Source organism: Numenius arquata, chromosome 3 (assembly GCF_964106895.1).
Source record: "Numenius arquata chromosome 3, bNumArq3.hap1.1, whole genome shotgun sequence".
Lineage (NCBI taxonomy): Eukaryota > Metazoa > Chordata > Aves > Charadriiformes > Scolopacidae > Numenius > Numenius arquata.
The window spans coordinates 6184615-6205934 of record NC_133578.1 but is presented as its reverse complement, the minus strand read 5'-3'; the positions used below and the strand labels follow the sequence as shown (position 1 = coordinate 6205934).

The following is a 21320-nucleotide window of genomic DNA, read 5'->3' as shown; positions in this document are numbered from 1 at the left end:
TTTCTGTCTTTAAGAAATGACTTTAACCAACCACAACTCTGGACATAAGCTGTCTACTTAACACTTCCAGTAAAGCTATCAACAATATCTTTGCTGTGCTATCACACACGAAGTGTGGAATAAAATACTCTTTAGGTAAGAGGATTTCTGAAAAGGAAAAAATATTTAAGTTAAAAGTTGAAATTAATTATAAAAATAAAATCTAAAAATACAGCATAGATAAGGATGGGGCCAATTTATAAAACATCATGAAATTGTGACAGTATGATTTGACACAATGTGCTTTTCTTCTGAAAAGAATTCACTAATACATTTCCAGTCAATTGAGCCCCAGAATGAAAGTAAAGTTTTCAATTCCTTATGCAATTTGAAGGGTTCGGGATAAGGTTTATGACTGAATATAAAAAAAAATTAAAGGGAATAGAAGAAAAAGCTGGGGAAAAAAACCCAACTTTAGCATCTTCAAGCATCTATCACTGAAATGTAAAACTCAAATAGCGATACAGGAGTTTACCTCAAAGACGGGAATTGGAGAAAAGTTTGGTTCTCCTTTTGTCCATATAGGTGTTCCATTCCTATCTTCATAAACAGACCACCAAATTGTATAGTCCCCATAGAAAGGTATCTAGCTGGGGGTTGGTGGGGGCTGGGGAAAGATGTCTTCTAACACTCTATCCTTAAAGCACATGCTCTTTGGAGATGCTGTACTTGTTCCCTTTCCACCACCTTCTTGGATCACTTGAAGCATGTATGATCTGACACAACACAGACCTAAAATTATTCTACTTACCACAAATAGCATCACTCTCATCTAAACCATCTCCACAGTCATCCTCACCATCACAAGTCCATTGCTTAGAGATGCATTTGTTTGCAGAGCAAGCAAATTGATTCCACGAACAAGATGAATCTAGGAATATCAATCACTGCATTTGTTAGGTTCACAACAGCACTCACTGTGTTCCCTGTATTTTCTAACATAGTTTAGGAATCTTCACACTGTTCCCTTTTGTCCTCCCTATTTTAGCGTATTAAAACACTCAAATACAGTATAATCCTAATCTTGGAATTCAGGATGTTACAAATATGTCTAAGAGTTGGCATTCGCCAATATTTTTATTTATCTATTTTAATTAATAGTAAAACATTCAAAACATGCTAATATTTTTTAAAGTTTTGCTAGTGAGATGAGGACAAACACTTTAAAAACTTATATCTGGTTTATGTATTTCACATGGATGTTATAGTGATAATTATAGTGAACTGCTTTAATTTGGTAGTAGGGGAGAGATGGTACAGTCCAAATTTTCCAACACTGCCGCCTTCTTGGTATTGCAGTATTTAATCATGTCTTTAATAGATTTCATGTTATTTTCTCTCACAAGAAAAAATGCTGTATATTTGCATTATGTAGTCCCATTTACACTTTGGTAAACATTGAAAATAACCTGCATTTCAAAATCAGTCTGCACAACTCTTCTAAATAAGTGCTAATATTACAATCTTTCCTCAAAACTTCAAATCATCTGCTTTTCCCAGACTTCTATAAGAATAAAATTTGTTTTAACTGATGACAACAAATCTTAATATTAACAATAAAATTTTAGAAAAGAAAATCTGAATTTAAAAGTAGTTTTGTATCAACTACCCCAAAATGGGTAAGAGCAATAAGTCCCAAAAATAACAGCTAATAGGTATTACAATATTGCATATAAATACGTATGTGTAATGAAACCTGGAAATGTAAACACTGAGTTACGCTTGATAAATGTGGTCAACACAAAACCTTCTGGTTTTCATAGTGTACAGCAGTTCCTAATTTTTAAGTTATAAAATGTATATATACAATGTAAACTTTAAACCAAACATGGAGGCATGTTAATGGAAACTGGCTCATGAAGAGAGTAACATATAACTTTCAGTCATTTTAAGTGGTAAAGCAAAAAAACCCCAACCAAACAAAAAGAATATACAAATTTCAGGTTTTATTTAAATAGGGAATAGAAAAACTTGATGCTGCTTTTTGCTGTTCTGCTACAATTTAATTATAAAATAATCTGTTCAAGTAACCCATACAAATTTAAGTTAAAAGCCCAGCTCTCTCTATGAGCAAAACCAACCTGCATTACTCCTTAATTAGGCAGAGTTGAAGAATAGAAAAGATCTCAGACAGAATGAACCCTTAACCTGGTTCACAGTTTATGGTGTATTTTATTCACATCACTTTAGTTGTTACTTTAAATAACTATACCTGTATGGCCTCTGATGCAAAGAAATGTTTATTTTTATGTCATAAAGGTCTATTTTGGTTACTTCCTGTTGGGGTCACAGGATACTGATACAAACTGATTATACCTATAAAATTGTCCTAATGAGGAATTATGAAGAATTGGTGAAATTGTTAAGTATAAAATCAACAGGCAAGTCTCTATAAAAACCTATTATTTGGAGAAAAAAAATGTTGACAGTTTTTACTCTGGCATAAGACACGGGTTAAAATATCGGCAGCATGAAGTATTAGAGAGTTGAATCTGGAAATGTAGTATTAAAGGCCTTTTCATATATCTCAGAGATTGAATCTAGAGCTATCAATGCACATTTCTTTCTGTTTTCAAAGTGTAGTAGTGCTTGAAGAAATACAAATAAGACAAAATGCTCACCACAGTGCAATTCATCTACTCCATCCTCACAGTCTTTCTGCCCATCGCAAAGCCAGGTGGTCAGAATACATCTTCCACTAGGACAACCAAAATAATTTTCTTCACATGTGGGTTTGTTTTGAACTGTGATAAAATAAAGAATGTAATGTAAAATGGTCTCTACTAGTATGATTAGGAGCCTAAGACATTTCTGCTAAATTTCTGAATACTAATGGACAGCAAAGTGTTTATGTCTAAAAACGCAAAAAAAATACTACTTATATTATCTAATTGTGTTCATACAAATTAGAAAATAGTGACAGCTAAGCAATTTGGGAAGCTAAAATACTTCATTTATTTAGGGAAGAATCTGAGCACAGCTTCAAACTAAATTAAAAGGACCTATAAAGTAATTCAGTTGATAGGTTTTGAGCTCAGGTAGGTCAACTTTGCTTGTTATTTTACACCAGCTGAAGATATTGCCCTTCTGATGTATCTACCACCATCGACAAGATAACCTAACTGTGGCAGTATTTTTGTCTCATTCACTGGGATAAGCTACAAACCTAAATCATGCACTGATTCACTGGAGCTACGCCACTGATATTGGAGCCAGAAATTTAGACTTTGTCACAAATGAAAAGTTCTTCTTCCTTGCCTTTTTTCTTTGTAGAGAGTGAAAATAAATTAAGATTTTTCTTTTATGAATGCTTAGAAAACACATGTGAGGAAAGAAAACATACCATATATTTAGTTTCATGACGTAAATGCAAATATTAGTCTACTGAGTGGCACAGGTTATTTTCACAATCTCGAGCAGGGCCTTTGCCTGGGAAAACCCAGGCAATATACACTAGTTCCGAGCGTTGGAGATCACTGAAGCTCTCTACCAAGAGACCCTTAAATATACTTGGGCTATTCACACTGGTTTTGTTCCCCCCCCCCCCGCCACCTATCTCTCTTGAAAAGAAAGTTAAAGTTATCATATTTCTGGTTTCTCAGCTGTATGAACAGAAAAAAAAAATATAAAGAAAGAAATGGGATGTCTATGATGACTGAGTAGATATTGAAGAGAGTCTAAGTCTAGCCACCCATAATGAATATTTTGCCTTAATTTTCTGTAAGAACAATGACACTGAACAATTATTGTTAAGGGAAATTATCATATTCATAATACAAACAACAGTCAAAAACTTAATGTGCCAAAGTTGGTCAGTTTTGAATGAAATAGCCAAGGAAATGACATGTAAGTTGGAGTAGTATTCTTTCCAAGTAAAGGGAGGAATGATCCAGGCAATTAGTCACACATTAAAATGATGGAACTTTTTGGCACACATTTGAAAGACAGAATAAAGTAATACAAATAAATGGACTATAGAATAAAATGCAACATTAGTTTACTTATGCAACATTACTTTACAGAAGCTATAGCATACTGCCCTCAAAATCTTCTTCAGTATGAAAAATCCCCATATAAACAAAGGAAATACAGTAAATCTAAGCTATTTTGAGCTCAATGGAGCATTATATACTGAAAATTTTAAAGAATTATTAGATAAACTGGAGAATATGGATATTAGAATTAAAACTATAATTTAATAAACATCTGGTTTATAGGGAGGATGAAAGTTCTTAATGTCAGGTTGACCGTTGTTAGCTCTGACATTCTAGGTTCCTTCTGGAGCCTGATAATATTTTCATCAATAAAGCTGGCACAAAATGTATAAGACTTCTAACAGAAGCTTTTGGTGACACAATTGGCTTATGATACAGAAAAACAGAATATTAAATGGGAATAATCAGATTATGTTAATTACTGGTCTAGCAAGAATTGGATGGTATTTAACATAAAATTAAAAGTTTTACTTTTACTAATCAATAGTATTTATTAATTAGTAAATGTCTATTTTTACTAAATAATAATTATTAGAAAAAAGAGAGAGGTATTGACCACAGGAACACAATTACAAACTAGACCAAGTCAATTATGAAAACATACACAAAAATATAAAGTGTGTTTTCACTGATACAAGGCAAAAGTAACTGCATCTGATACACTGGATAGTGGTCTGGTATATTCAAGAGAAAGGCAGGTTGAGATGTCTGAGATGACAAACAGCCTTGTTTTGAAAGCAGGAATTCTAAAAGCCTTGGTTTATTTGCCATTGCAAATAAAGAGTAAGGATATGATCACTGAAGGACTACAAGGTCCTTCTCAGCGTATGAGCAGCTATAAACTGTTATATATGTAGATTAGAATTTAAAAGTGAATGAGGTTCTGGAAGATGATAGTAACAGGAATTCTGTGAACAAAAAATACTACTAATTTTTAATTCTATAGACCTTTCTTGCATAAAACCCCAAGGTGCAGGAGAGGAGATACAGGCTTGTTATCCCCAGAGATTCTTTACTATTGCACTGTCCGCAGGTTGATCAGAATTTCATAGAATAGGCCTAATCCTACAAATATGTATCAATAGACCTGGGTTTGTTTAAAGTATTATCATTCTAATACAGTTTATCACTCCTTTATTTGCAGGTATGTTTACATATTGTACTTAATATTCTCAAACTTAAATGAGGGGTTCTGAATAATAAAGGAGCAAACACATAAATGCCATCCTTCATAGTTAAGAATTCAATATTGTGAATAATTAATTGGTTAACACTAGATATGGTACTAAATCTCTCAATGATTTGGGTTAAGGATTGCATAAAGACTATAAAAAAATCTTACAACTCCCCAAAATTAGAAAATAAATATTTATTCATAATAATATTTATACTCATTCATCATTAAGAATTTGATTTTGTACAACACTTCAGAATTCAGGGTAACCCAAATAACCTATGAAATAACAGAAAGCAGATGTTAAAACCATGATTATGAGATAATGATCATTTCTCAAGACAGCAGAAGAGACTTGCACAAAAGCACCATACCCTTGCTCGAAGGATCTTTTCCTCCAGTGCTACTAGATAGGCTCAGAGGGCAAAACTATTTAAACTTCAAAAACTTTAGGTTATCTTCTGAAATCATAGAATGGTTTGTGTTGGAAGAGACCTTAAAGATCACTGAGTTCCAAACCCCCTGTCATGGGCAGGGACACCTCCCACTAGACCGACTTGCTCAAATTCATTAATCCTCCTATCATTCAGATAAAAATTGTATCATAAAGTCTCACGAAAATAGAGGCTTTTCTTCAAATTTATATATGTATATACCTCAAAAACATATTTCTAATGTGTTAGTATTCTGCCTTCTCATGAAAAAGTGTCAGATGAGAAGTCAAAAAAAACTTTAAAAAGTCAAGTAAGTTTGCTTCTTGCTTCTTCCATGTAAGATATTTGCCTCAGTTGTTCGTTATTGATTCTTTGCCCTTCCCTATTTTAATAAGTTTTTCATATGATTCATGTTCCCAGACATTAAGTTTACGATTTTTTTTTTTCCTACATGTCATAAGCATGTATTGTCTTTCCCACAGGAGAGCAGAAATAGGGAAAACCTAGAAAAGTAACACAATCTCGAGCTGTAAATACCTCCTCTTTTTCTGGAAGCCTACAGTCTCTGCCCTGGGACTGGGACTCAGGTGTACCATGATCTCTCGGTACTGGCTGAAGAGCAGAACGATCACAAAAGCAAAACCCCTGGATTCTACCCTGGCAGCCTACCCCAAGTACCTCAACAAAATAAAAGAGAAAATTAAAGAAGTAAACAAGAAAAGAAATACTGTCCACTAAAGTAGCACTTAATAAAAGTTCCCGAGTGATTGTGCTGAAGCTCGATGAGCTCGATGTTTTACTTAAATAAAAATGATTGATGACAAACATAACCTTGAGGAAATAGAAAGCCAGACGATACAGTTTTCTTCAGAGGAATGCATTAGTAATTTGTAATAATTTGAGTAATCGAATGAAACACAAAATAAAGATTGGTGAAAAAACCTGCATTTGGTGTTACATATATCTCTATAAATAAAATAATAATATAATTTAATATAACAAAGCATATTGACTGAATAAGTACTTTATGACACAATTAGAAAAAAGACTAAAAATACCAGAATATACTTTTTGAGAATAATTATTTTTTTTTTCTTTTTCACAGTTACCTGGGCATTTTAGTTCATCTGTAAAATCTCCACAGTCGTTAGATCCATCACATATCCATTCTGGCAGTATACAAAGTGAAGTCGAATTACAGCTAATAAATCCCGAAGATTTTATTCCAAGTTTATAGAAGTAAGCGCAGTTTGTATTATCTGGAAAGAGACAGTGAATATAGCGCACCTAATACAGATTGAGAGCCTTGTGGTATTGTTTTCAGGTTTAGCTTGAGTTTGCGCAGACCATGCTGCTGCTGGTACCCAACTAGTAATGACTATGAATTAACTGCTGTATAACAAGGAATAATCATGGAACAGATGCTACCGTGAAGCACAAACACAAACTTACTGCAGTTCTTTTCATCTGAAGCATCTGCACAATCAATGATCTGGTTGCACTGTGCTGATTTTCCAATGCAAATCCCATCTGCACAATGGAATTCTGTTGAGGCACATGTTGAATCTGTAACATATGGTTATATAAGATGTAAATTTGTGTACTAAACAGACTCTTCAGATGCATATTATATGTATTGTGTTTAACCCTGCTGCCTTTTAGGATGAGGCATCCAGAACACACCGTACGTTCCACAGCTAAAAAATCAGTAGATATGTAACATCTAATAAACTTGAAGGCCTAAGTTTCTAATTATTAAATTTATTTTTTGAGCTTAAAAGTCTCTCTCTAGATAACTAAATTTGAGATAATCACCATGTGAGGAAGGAAGAAGAACTTTCAGGATCATCTTTGAATCTCTCAAATTTCTTTCACATTAACACCAGGTTGAGTTTTTTGTCTGGATGCTCTTCTCTTTACTTCTTCATCTAAATGATTAAAAACCTTGCAGTGCTCTCAATAAAAAAGCTAGTTACTCCAGCTACATAGGTTTTAGCTATATATTGTGGAATAATTTCCCCTCCAGACTTTCTGAATTGTAACTAAGGATTTGTGTTCTCTGCTAGCTAGACTTTATTCATTGGCTGATGCACAGATATAAATATTCATGTTTTAAGACATAAAAAGAAAAACAATTCTGATGTAGAAAGGAGAACAATTCTGGTAAGTTTTGCAAAGGACACAAACACTGCCATGCATCTGAGAAGCAAAGAAACAGAACACTAGCTGCTTCAAAGAAGAAACAGTGCAGCAGATGCAGAGAAGAAATCACCCATTTTTTAACACTTCCATCTGGACTAAAAATACTCTCATTTATTACTTCACAGAAGAAGCAGAAACTGTATTTTCTGAGTTTTCCATAGCCAAAACCACCTTCCTTCCAGAGGACTGCAGGTGTAAACCAAAATTGGTCTTCATATCAATCCCAACAAATGGATGCACCTGCTTGGTTTTGAATTCTAACAAAACAAATCCCAGCACCAGTAACCCCAATAAAGTTATAAGCATTTTGTAGCTACTTCTACTTACATACTAAGTATTTACAGAGCAATATTCAGAGATCACCTCAGCAGTAACCATCATTTACCTTTACAGTCAGATTCATCAGAGTTATCACCACAGTCATTTGCACCATCACATACTTTGTTACTTGCAACACAGCGGCGATTAGAACATGGCCTGAAACCCTTCCGACAGCCTCTGTTTTCTGGGAAGTTAAGTACAAGCATATAATTTCATGTAGATGCTTTTATTAAAACACGACAAACATTCCAGAAAAAAACATTTGAAATGAAAATGCATTTATTTGAAGCTACAAGAAAATCTTCAGAAATTGTTCATTTATTCTCCAGCAGAAGAACTTGGGCTGATAAACACATAAAGAATAATAAATGAAAGCACGATGAGAAAGAACAAAAGAATTAAAAAAAAAAAGAGAAAAGCCTAATTCCCAGGTTTCGTTATCTCATGGTATAAAAAGTCCATATGCTTTAAATGCATTTGTTTAGATACACTTTTATCGGGTATGTAACAATTTTTGCATATAGCATCCCTAATTCTATCATATAGAATAAAACACACCAAATTTGCCCTAAATCAAGGTAGGAATAAATGGAGAGTAAAATAACAAAAAATATAAGCAGAATAGCTTCTGGATTTCTGAATGCCAATCCTGCAAGTGTCTGCTCAAGTAGGTACTCTGTGGAAGAACGTACAAATTTTACATACGTTGATAGGTTTGAAAACTAAGGAATTATTTATTAAAGCCCTAACCATTGTAGAAGTCATGCCACAATAATAAATGAATAATGTTCATTGGATTAGTAGATCAATGAGTCCAGCATCCTGTACTTTATCAGACAGAAAACAACATACTGCATATGACCTAGTACATAACAGAACCACAGTTCTTCCAATGTGTAGCAAAAAATTCAGTTTGGTTGACTTAAATCAGGCAAAATGTACACTGTCACTCTATGAATTAATATAATGTTCTTCATATTCTTCAATTGTTGTATCTTGCAATTATGTTTTTTTCAGTACTGTAGAATAAAATATAAAATAGTTTTAGCAGCTCAGTAAACCTCGACCCTGTACTGATACATAAGATAACTTCTCTGGAATGAAAAGGAAAGAGTATTTTGAGATTCCTCATCAGCTACAACTTCATTATTTATTCCCAGATCACTTTCTCTATATTCCTTCAACCTAGTCTCCTCTCCTAATGAAGTAAAAGAAACAATATGAAATCTTAACCTTTCCTCCATGAACTGTCAATGAAATAAACTAATAAAATTAATAGTTGAGACAAAGAGGTTTAATCCATATTAAAATATAGCTGGCTGGATTTTTTGGTGGTGGTGTGGTTTTTGGTTTTTTAATTACTTTTGTTGTCTAAGCAAGGTGCACACATAAATTCAAATATGTTCACATACTTAGTAATGAAACCTAAGAAAGACAGAAGTAATTACTTTTCAGTGATTTAAAGCTTTCACTTGTAATTCAAGGACCTTTCCGCCTGGTAACTATAAGTGGTTTGTATATTCCAGATTCATATTCCTTGTTTGATCTGGATTTTTTCAGATTCAAACGAACCAACCTCCTCAGTTATCCACATGTAGATGATCTGATGGAATGTTGTTATTATTTTGACATGATCTGATCAAAGCAATTATCCCATAGAAGTTTGAAAGCTAAAGGGGCACAAATTCAAGAAGAAAAGAAAATGCATAGCATCAGCTGCTATACTCAGATGGTTGATGTTAATTTCTTTAAGGAATACAAAAGGAGAAAGCTAATCCATTTCTTTTTTTTCAGTATCAACATTGGAGTTGGACTCAATGATCCTTATGGGTCCCTTCCAATTTGATTTGGATTCCAATTTGAGATATTCCATGATTCTATGATTCTATTCAAATGGCAGAGGTGAACTCCAGGAATTAAAGCAGACATTTTCATAAAACTATAGAGCTGTTGTAACTATAGAGAGTTATAAACACAATAGGTGGGTTTGAAACGACATTAAATTGTTCATAGGGGAAACGGAAGAGATACCAAGGCTGTGATATGGATATCCAGAACAAGGGAAAGGCCAAGAGCGGCAGGCACACAGGTAACAAGGAGATTTCATTTAACGTGATATATGAATTCATTAAGGTGACTCAGTGATTTAGGAAAATCATTTGAACAGTGATGTTTTAGACACTGCAACAGGCAAACTCAGTTGGATACCAAAAACCTCAAAGTGATGCAGTTAATGATTATTATGACAAAAAAAAAAAAAAAAGAGAAAGATAGATTCCCTTGGGAAAAATATGACAGTAAAGAGAAGACACCTTTATGTTTAACTTGTTGGAAGAAGCAGACTGATTGGTGTGAAGAATAATGATATTATAAACGTAAACAGAAAATTGGACACAGCCATTTGTGGATTTTAGAATACCGCTATTTTGGTGTTTTCTATTCACAATCAGAGAGAATCTTATTAAATATGGAAAACTAAATCAAAATTGCTAAATTAAAGCTGAAAATATCCATTTTTTTTCATTTTTGAAAAAGCAGCTAGCTGTGTTTTTTCTTATTTTTGTTTCAGAGAGAAATATGAGAACATTTGAGGTTTGGTTTTTTTTTTTTTAAATACATGTCAGCTAATACATGAAGTTTGCAGGAAAATATGTTCAGGTATAAGTAATTCTATTCGTATAATGTCAGGGTTTTTTTAATGCAAGTTGGCATTTTCTTCCTGTGCATCTTGGCAAGCAGTTGGTATGAACAAGTGGAAAAGTCACAGAGGAACGAACGTAAGCGTGTATAACTAAAATAGGAACGTGAAGGTGAAACGTCTGGAAATACTTACCACAGTAGAAAAGTTTCTCATCAGACTTGTCCTTACAATGAGCAATGCCATCACAAGTCAGCTGATAATCAATGCATTCACCATTTCCACATTCAAACTCAGAATAAATGTTGCAAGTAGAATTTTTAGCTAAAAACAAAACATATTAACATGTAATTTTAATCGCTTTTACACCTAGTGAAAATGAGAAAAATGTTGGCTGCATTTAAAATATTTCCTCCACAGCTTTTGACAACCTAAGTACAAAAAGATCCCACCACAGCATCAGAACTTAAAAGCTTCTGCAGAGCGGTGGCCTGCAAGAGTGATGTACTTCTCTGGAAATTTGTTGATATTATGCAGGATTGAGGGCAGATATCTAAATAGGCAAAAATTTTCAGAAATTTAATGTTGGGGTGAGTTCCAAATGAAGGTAAGAGAGCCTGTAAAAAGAAAATAGGGAAGAATAGGGAAAAGATAGCAAATTATGATGTTTTTTTCTTGTTTCCATTAGAATTACTTCAGCACAAATTAAGGAAGAACCAACATCCACTATATGCAAGAGTAAAGCCAATATGAATTGAATACATTTCTTGATTTGATACAAATATGAAGAAAAATACAAAGGAAGTGTGAAAATATATATTCTAGACAAGGCGCGACCTGATCTTGCATATGATTTATACAGTCCTTTAAATTTTAATCAAGTTTATTGCATCAATTATTTTCCTCCCTTTTCCCCCCATTTTTTAGCACTGTAAGAACTTAGATCTCAGGAAAAGTCATTCTCAATTACATTTGCAGTTCATCTAGTTCAGCATCTTAGACTGCAATCTTTGGAGAAGATGAGGAAAAAAAAAATCAAAATGTATGTATAGTATAATCTGCCCTCAGTTAAAGACTAACTGGAAACCCTTGTAGAGATCGCTTCAAATCCTAACTTTCAAAAACCAAAGCATTTTAATGCCTTTCAAAACTGTTTCTTGGATTAGAAATAAGTAGTCTGGGTAGTCTTATTACCCATATAATCATCCAATCCCTCTTTGAATTTTACTGAAGCTTTGTCTCAAGAATCTTGACTGGCAATAAGTTATATAGTCTAATTTCACTTTGAAAGGACAGCTTACTCCTTTTCTCAGTTGGAATTGCTAACTTTCAATTTTAATGAGTTTCCCTTTCAACTGTGGTACGAAGAAAGAAACTATTGATCTCACAGCTAAACTATAAAGTCTGTCTTGTTTCCATCCTTCCTGTGCTTGTCAACCCCAACATTTAATGTCTCAAGTTTCCCTCTCTCTTTTCCTCAACTCGGATCAACATTTCCTGCAAACGTTCTGCAATACCTTAGAAGATGGAGTCTTACACCATGGTCTAGATGAGGATTTATACACAGTTTCACCTAACAGCAATTTTAAAATTTTTAATACTTTTGGAAAATAGAAAGGCCATATTACATTATAAATAAATTATTGGACGTATGAATTTATCTGCTGAACCTCTTTGACTTCCACGGTTGATCACTGCCTCGACAAGGCAAAGAAACAGGTGAGAAAAAGTGCTGTAATGAGGGTTCAGCTTCATTAACTCACATGATCTTTTGTTAGACAAGACGCGATGGATGCATATAGATACCTTTATCTATCTCAGTAGTAATTACGACAGATATGTAAAAATCATAACTACTACTAAGAAATCTTACTTCCATAACAGCAGTTATGTTTTTCATCTTGGTTGTGATTTTTCAACGTCTTTGAGATGCCAGAAGCCATCCTTCTCTCTCCCACCTCCAAACAAACAAGGACTGCTATTGCATTCATGCAATGAGTTAAAGTCATTACACGAAATAAATAATGTCCATTATATTTAATGAAGGTAAAATGAGGATCAGTGAAAGATTTGTCTCCTTACTGCTCCAGACATTATGAATTCCAACTCTTCTTGGTATTTTCTCTGATTCTAATTAATCTAGGAAACTGAAATGTTTATGATTGTGCTGGTTTTGGGGTGGTGCTTATTTGCCATCTGGGGTTAAACCATGACAATGATACAAATAACTTAACCAAGCCTTGAAATACTTTTAACCTGCCACAATTTGATCTTATCTTCTGTATAAGACAAGGAGGTTTCTGCCTGGCTGTGAGAAAGTGAAAAAACCCATTAGGCTCTTGCCAGCCTAGCAATGAAGGATAAACTCCTTCAGAGAAGGCAGCAGCAGTTAATTCCAAGACTTTAGCAATTCCTGTAGTTTACTATACTCTACCTCATGTGTAAAGGGATGAGAGAATTCCAGCTGAGCAAGTCACAGACCTGACCCACCAGACCAAGTGCAGATTGGTAGGCAATGGAACTTAAGGACGTCTTCCAGCTCTGAGAGGTCTCTTAAATGGTGAAATTCAATAAAACTTGACAGTGTGGAAGGGAGAAATAAGGGGATGATATAAGCCTGGTGGTAACGTTCCATCTGCAGGATGCAGAAACATTTGGCTCTAGTGGAAAATCTCTTTTTGTAAAGTAGTAAAGTCTTAATTGATATCTTTGAACCATCAACAATCAGATTCCTGTCCATACAATCTCAATTGATGACTGGATTCTGTTATTAGAATAAAAATCTGCTACTCTGAAACAGTGTTATGGTTTAAATTGAAATCTTTATCACCGCAAATCATCTGTAAAATTCATTGTATCTCAATTATCCAGCTAGACAAAGCAGTTTTTGAGTAAGAGCTGTAAAAGTAATACAGGTTAGTTCTACACTACTTTACTACTGCAACCTTGACTCTAGAGCAGCTGCATATTCCCTGTTGTGAAGGACAAGAGTTTTAACCCACATACTTCCATATATCTAATTACAGAACCAGGTCTTCCTGTGAAACCTCGGTGACATTACAATGCGCTATGTAAAGATTTAGTTATCAACTAACAACGTGTATGCGTGAGTCAAGGGTAAAGGTGGACGTTGAACTACGAAGTGTGTGAAAGTGCAGAACAGAACTGTAGCAATTCATCTATTTGTTTGGGACACGGTAGGTACTGTATTATCATACTGATTATTTGCATAATTCCTGTATGTATCTGGTTTCATTTAACAGCAATATTTTAGGAAATTAAGCAAGAGGCAAAGGTATGGAACCAAAATAAACATGGCAAAAGAAATCTTAGGATTAAAATCTTAGATAGCATAACCAAGTGATTAGCTTGGTATGGCATAAGACTAATATTACAGGCTCCTCACAAAGCTATGTGGCTGAGCTTCTGAGACTAAGAATCTGATTCTAAAGGACTGGGGTCCAGACCTAAGGATGCCTTAAGCCAATTTAAAAGCACACCAATACTTACAGGTATAATTTTACCCTTCCCCTCATGACAGTCTTCTGTTCTCACTAGTACTCTTTAACTGTTTGTAGCGATCTTGCAGTTACTTAACTAAAACTAGGTCTAAAACCAAAAAATCCTGATTCCCAGTTGTCCCGGTGTGAAGTAAAACCGAACCAATTTTCTGTTCTGTAATTTTACATCTTAGCTAGGCCTCTTCTAGTTGTCTGAAATGAACGACATATTGTGGAGAAAACTGCTCGTTCTCAGAATGATCAGACCAATGTTTGTGCTCCATGCCAAGGGATGGTGTGCAGAGAGGCCCTTGCTTATACTTATTGCTATAACAACCAAGGTCAGCCCATTTCGTTATTTGCCCCATTAGGGGGTCAGAAACGGAAATAACGTAAAGGGGTTACATCAGTGGGGAGGAGTGGACAGGAGAGGTGACCCAAACCTGATCAACTGGGGTATTCCATCCCATCTGCCCCATGCTCAGTATAAAAGCTGAGGGATCAAAGGGTCAGCCCCTTCCTGCGATGGCCGACGTCCAGAGAGGACTCTGTTCATCTGCCTTTGATCCCGATCCGTGTGTTCCTGACTCCAGAGCTGGAATCCAGTTCCCATCCGTCGCTGAGTCCAGTCTGGGACTTCCCCAGTGCCTGCCGGTGACGTGACTGTCATCCTGGAAGCTTGATACGGTTTTGTATATATATTGTATCTATTTCATTATTTTCTTCTTTATTTTTATTTTAATATGAATTCTTCATTAAAGTAGTTGAGTTCATTCTAAACTTCTGAATCTCCTTATCTCTTTCTCCTCCTCTCTCCTCTTTTTGGGGAGGAAGAAGGGCCATCTGTCGGTCTGGTTTTGGTAAATTCGGCCAAAACCACGACACCAGTCAAGCGAGTTAGTTAAGTCGTCATTTCATTACACAACTGTTACTGCTGATGAAATGCATATGGTGGGAGGGAGAACAAGACTGTCCTCAGCAGAAGTACATGTCTTGCTCTTCTTCTACTGATCATTAAACAACAGTATTCTTTCCTGTTATGAAAATACTATTGACTCAGCTGTACCAGGAAAGCCCAATAGCATTCGAGCATGAAAAATATCAGTGGCACGACCAAAATAAGCTCTATTAGGAAAGGAGTAGGTTTGCAAAATAGCCAGCACAGGTATGTCAGTGAAGGACTAGATCTCTTCATATCCCACACCAACACAGTTCTGCATATACAGACCAGCAGTTTAAAAGTGTTTCTCTATCAGTAGAAGAAAAGCCACTTCTTAGGCTGTTCAGGAGCGACAGACTGCTGCAGAAGAGGCTGAAGGAGATAAACTGTCTAAGCTTCTATCAGGGCAGTAAATCTTCCTAAATCATATACAAAACTTAAATATAATTTATCCTGAATGTTATAGTGTCTCTTTACTGTTATGATTAAAAAAATTGATTCAGAGAAAGCAGGTGGGTCAAAGCCATGGAAGTGAAGCAGCAGAACAGGCATGTTTGGCACACAGATATGGAAGTGGAGAATTTGATCTAAGAGATGGCATTTCTGCCCCGCAGAGGTAAAGGTCCAATAAACCACCAGAATTTGGAAGGGTTCTCTAACTGTGACAGAAGACCTATAACATATTAACATTAACAAAGACAGAAGGAACCACACGCTTTCCCCCTGGCTCTCCTTCCACTGCAAATCGAGCCAGCTATAGTTGTTGAGGGGAGAAGCACAAAGTCATGTTTCACATTATTTATGTGGAACATCCCTGTGGAAACAGTCCAAAGATTTCCAGTTAATTCACCCCTGCTAAGGCACAGCATTAGCAAAGTGACAGAGATTTTCTCCAAATTATTAGAAAAGACGGAAGACTGCAAAGTATGTAAATACATCACATCCTTCCAAATTACCAGCACATACTTCCATGTTCATAAATATCAATTCTGCACAGGGATAGTGCGATCTAAAGACGCTGCAATGGATGACCATATATTCTAAACCACTTCTGAGCTATGAACGTGAGAAGAGAAGAACTTAGAAGAGTGAAATACAGAATATTCTGCAACAAAACCAGTCTCCAAGGAATCTGTCAACTTGAAGCGATATATTCCCCAATTACTAAAACACCAGTTCTACATGATTAAAGGCAACAATTGCAACTTATTAACCAGCTATTTTATAGGTCTGCAGACATGAAATGAAAATATTTGTACTCAACAAAAAAAAATAATTTCAAATACAAAATTTTCAGTGGAACGCAACTACTCAAACTGGAATTTAAGGAGGATATAAGTATTAATGGTTTTTAACCACCCAAAAGCCTTATATGACTTAAAAACAGTTGAAAGCCTGGTATGTGCTGAATTGCCAGATCAATTTTTACAGCAGATAGAAGCAATAAAATTAATGGCTTGGGCCAACTGTCTTCGCTTATGATAGCCAACTGCATCACAGCATAGAAAAGCATCGTGTCAGCTAGTATTACTTACTCACACATCTGTTATCATCTATCAGTATTCTGTCCCCTCTACATGAACAGTTCACTCGTCCGTCAGGAGTCAGAAGGCATAAATCATGACAACCTCCATTCATTTGTGCACAAGGAGATAACTCACCTGAAAAACAAATGATAAAACATGAACTCTTCTTTATTAAATTTGCTTCAATGGCCAATGTCTTTGAGAGAGCAAAGATCACCATATCTCAGATTCACTGGCAATTGATTCAAGTTTTATCAGTCGGATGAAAATGTCAGCATGCCTCAGATGCTAGCATACCAAAGATAAACAAACGGAGTTACCTTGAATATAATAAATTTTAAAAACCACAACATTCAAAACTGCTGATATATGACTGGAAAAGATTTAACTGCTATCAAATGAGCACAATGTCCACAGCAGAAAGTAGCAATTCAATAATATTGGTTTACTTGGGGAAGAGGTTATATCCCATCTTTTGTTAAGAGTTCCTACAACAAAAAGGATTTATAAAACACCATGAAATGTTTTAACTTGGTTAAGACTAAGTAAATTCTTAAAATCATTCTTGAAATGAATGATACTGGAATTATCAAAATAATCCAGCTTTCTTTGTAACTTACAGCTGTTAGTGTCATTGGCCACAGCAATAATGCCCATTGGCTGATGTGGGATATCAGAGCGAAGAACTTTTGTATCTCCTCCTGTATATTTACTGGAACGCAGAATAGCTCTCCTCACCCCATCTGACCAGAAGATATAATCATCATATACAGCCAGGCTGAGGAAGGTGCCTGGTCCAGATTTGACAATTACCTAAAACACATAAGCACAGAAGAGAAACAGGAGAAGGAATGTTGTCGCTGAATAAGAAGTTTTGACAGTACAAACGGACTCTCATCACGCTATAGTTTTAGACAGTTAATTCTTCTATACTTACAGCACCTGCAAAAATGAGATAACAGCACTAAAAATGTGTTAAAAGGATGCTACAGGGGTTAACTTATTATTTATTGATACGTCCAAGTTTCAGAAATCCAGGCATCTATTCCTTAAGTAAAAAAAAATAAATCACAGTTTACTTAAATGTGCCTGTAAAAATTCCTACTCAGCACACTACCTGCTTAATAGCCTGAAAAGAACAGAGGAAAAGAGGTACCATAGCACGGCTGAAAGCCTGAAAGCTCCGAGTCTTTATGAATCAAAGCCAGAAGCCTGTTTCAGAACTGAAGCATGTTCACCACTATGATCACACTAGAAACCTGAACTTAAGACAATAAATATTTTGTGTTTTCCAATTTAGAAAAATCTCCTCAGTCACAGGAAAAGTTGAGAAACATAAACTTTTCAACAATTTGCTAACATAAATAATTGTATTCCAGTGCACAGGAGCATCCCTGGCCACGTTTAAATTGACTTATACAGATATAATGTCAAAATTACTTATTAATCAGGTAATTATAACAAATTCTGCACCACTATGCACATTATAGATTTCTGCATGTTTGTAAGAAGGTTTGACCAGCAAATCCTTTTTCCAGCAAAGACTTTTTCCAGTGATAAATGTCCCAGGAGGACAACTTTTCTCTAACCAACCTTTTTTCAAAATTAAAAGTATTAAAAGGTGGATGGAAATGTATTAGTGGCAAAAAGACCTCTTCTGCAATTGTGCACATTTACTGTAAGATACTTTTCATAATGCCCTCTTAAGAGCCTATACTATTCATATTCAGGCACATTTCAGGAAAAAAAAATAAATCAATCCTATCTGTTTCTAAAAGATCTGTATGAAATCTGGCTATGTGGATTTTGCAACCCCATATTTGCCCTCCATGATAATGTGAAATGGTCCCAGTTTGCAGGATCTTATTTTCAAAATCAATGCTAAAGAAGGCACTAATCAGCTCAGCATTCCGTGTTCTGTAGCACTGTCATATTTTTTCCTCAAACTGTAACAAAGGAATGTAAATTCATTACAGAACTGGTCATCATTGTTCAACCTTGGGAAATTTGAGATCCAAATAAAGGGTCACAAAAGCTAACATCCAGGAACATTTGTTGACTAATACTCATAGCATTTCATTCACCAAGGTCTCCTTTGCTATGTCACAGCACTATCCAAGGACACTGGTTTTATTTTAGCATCCAAAAAGAAAGAGTTCCTATTTCTTCCAGCTTTTGGGCAAGTTTACAGCCCTTTTAACACTTTAGTTTATAGAATGACACTGAATATGATTGACAATCTTTTTCTTTTTTTAAAAAAATCTTGATGGCACTCCTGGATTATCAGAAGTAACTGAAAATTAAAGTCTTCTTTAAAAGTCTGTTCATCCTTTGGTTACCTGCCCAATCATTTTTAATTCCTAAGTACTCAGTGTCAACCAAATTCGCTGTGTATCAAACCTGTTGTAAGTCATCTATGTTTCTAAATCTTGTCTTCTGTACAGCTTGCTAGTTCATTTTCCCAGCAGTGTCTGCAGCTCTGGTCAGAGATACCTGCAGATTCACCAGCAGGATTCATATAACGAAAATTCAGGTTCTTACGCTGTGACCGTACTGAAATCCTCCTTGGGTGGCCCCATCTGGCTGGCCCAGGCGGTATAAGAAGCAAAAATGGGTCTGCCCACTACTCCCTGCTTCCTTTTTTTCTTGCTGGTTGCTTGTCTCTAACAAAAAATAATGATGGAAGCCAATACATGCGCTTGGCAGATTTGTTCCTCTGAGTTATTGATAGTAATCAGATAAGCTTTGGATCAAGACATAAGAAAACTGCTCCAGTCTTTCAGGGAATGCACGCACTCAAATACATAACACAGAGAAGAAAGTCAATGCAGAACCAGTGATCACCATTCAATCATAAGAAAAATCATGTTGTCAAACTGTAAAAACTCCAACATACATAAAACTTTTAGCAAGTTTTATATAAAGTTGTGGCTGGGTAGCAACAAATGACCCAAAGCAGTGCTCCCACTTATAATACAGGCAAAAATCTGTTTACATATCCCATCTGGAAGCATATTATCAACACAAATATAATGCCCAGTTAATCCGCAATAGTACAACTGCAGTATATACTGCCTGTTCTTCAATTAAGGATGAACGTAAACTGTGTTGAAATGGGAGAGTCATTGTATATGCTGAGTCAGAGGTAAAAAGAACGTAGTTCCATAAGAAACTGAGCATCTACATTACACAGAGTGCCATACATGGAATGACTTTTTAACATGTGCAGACAATATACAGGTAAAGAGAACTAGACGATACAACCTCAACCATCAAATTTAGTCCAGAATGATATAAATCACAATGTCACCGAAATTTAATTCACAAAGGCCACATTCACATGCTCCTACAACCTATTGCAGTACTGTATGAACACTTTGGACCTTTTCTACAAAGGACAGAAACTGCCAAAAAGCACCCTATGCCATAAAAAAAAAGTAAGAATCATGGTCATCAACAATGTTTTTGGCCACAGAAGAGGGAAATGTGGTACTGAATGAACGTGAACCCATTGAAAAAGCAATGGATTGTCATCCTGGATTACAAAGATCTGAACAGGGTTTTTTTTTTTCCACAGTACCAAGTTTTTAAACAGGGTTTTTAACAGCATGAAACAAAATCAACCATATAATGATCCTATCTTGACATATTTTATCATAAGTCTGAACTGATAGCAAAAATTGCAACAATATATGTACAATTTTGAAACATTAAGGAAGTCTGAACAAGACAGCCCTACCATCCCTTCTGCCTGAACCAGAGACGTCAGACACATCCAATAGCACACCGCGTGTTTTAATACTGAATGATACTGACTTTCAGTTCCAGCCTGTACTTCCAGCTCTGAATAACAGATGAAAAGTTTTCTCTGTGTCCTGTAAAGAGATAAGGAGACTGAGGGATGGGGGAGGAATGTCACAAGTAGCAGGGCAATTTAATTTTAACTATGATCCTTTTATTTTTTTTTAAGTTCTGATTTTGAAGTTCTCCAGACAGCTTTTGTTTCACCATACAGCTGCTCTAAATTTGAGGTATGTGTAGCAGTTTCTCTAGAATAATATGACTGAAAAAGGGGAGAAGCCAGTCAAGTGGACAAGAATTTGTGCCAGGATACTATAATTTGAATGATTTATATAAAACTCCTGTTAAATTCTCAGTAAGAAATAGATTCGTAACAATTCTTACCATGACACCACTTAACTTATATAGAAAGACAGGGGTTTTTTTTAAAGATGAGTGCATAAAGTTAATGCATCAGCTTAAAATATGAGTTGCTTTTAACTATTTTAACTCTAATAAATGGCTTAATAAATGGGCAGTGCCATCTAATAAAGCTTTTAAAAGTTTTTTGAGGGCTCTTTACTCTTCTACAGATACCCGAATCTCTTTGAGGTCTATAGCAGAATGGCAAAGCCAGAATAGGAAACTACACTTAAAAGATTGACATTAATGATGATTTAAAGTCCATTGCACAATAAAATCATTGCAGAAGTATAAAGCAATATCAACAATCTAAAAATAAATAACATTTTAGATGCATATTGGAAAACT

General features: G+C 35.2%; 1 protein-coding gene across 1 annotated transcript in view; it reads right to left on the bottom strand.

Moving 5' to 3' along the window:
- The window catches only part of LRP1B (LDL receptor related protein 1B), a 575621-nt gene that overhangs the window by 130858 nt on the left and 423443 nt on the right, over window positions 1-21320 (bottom strand). The window contains exons 44-51 of the mRNA XM_074145610.1: window positions 17390-17582; window positions 16779-16904; window positions 10999-11127; window positions 8230-8349; window positions 7095-7208; window positions 6752-6901; window positions 2661-2783; window positions 791-910 (exon numbers count right to left, since the gene is read on the bottom strand). Coding sequence (XP_074001711.1) covers window positions 791-910; window positions 2661-2783; window positions 6752-6901; window positions 7095-7208; window positions 8230-8349; window positions 10999-11127; window positions 16779-16904; window positions 17390-17582 — 1075 coding nt within the window. The remainder of the gene's footprint in view (window positions 1-790; window positions 911-2660; window positions 2784-6751; window positions 6902-7094; window positions 7209-8229; window positions 8350-10998; window positions 11128-16778; window positions 16905-17389; window positions 17583-21320) is intronic.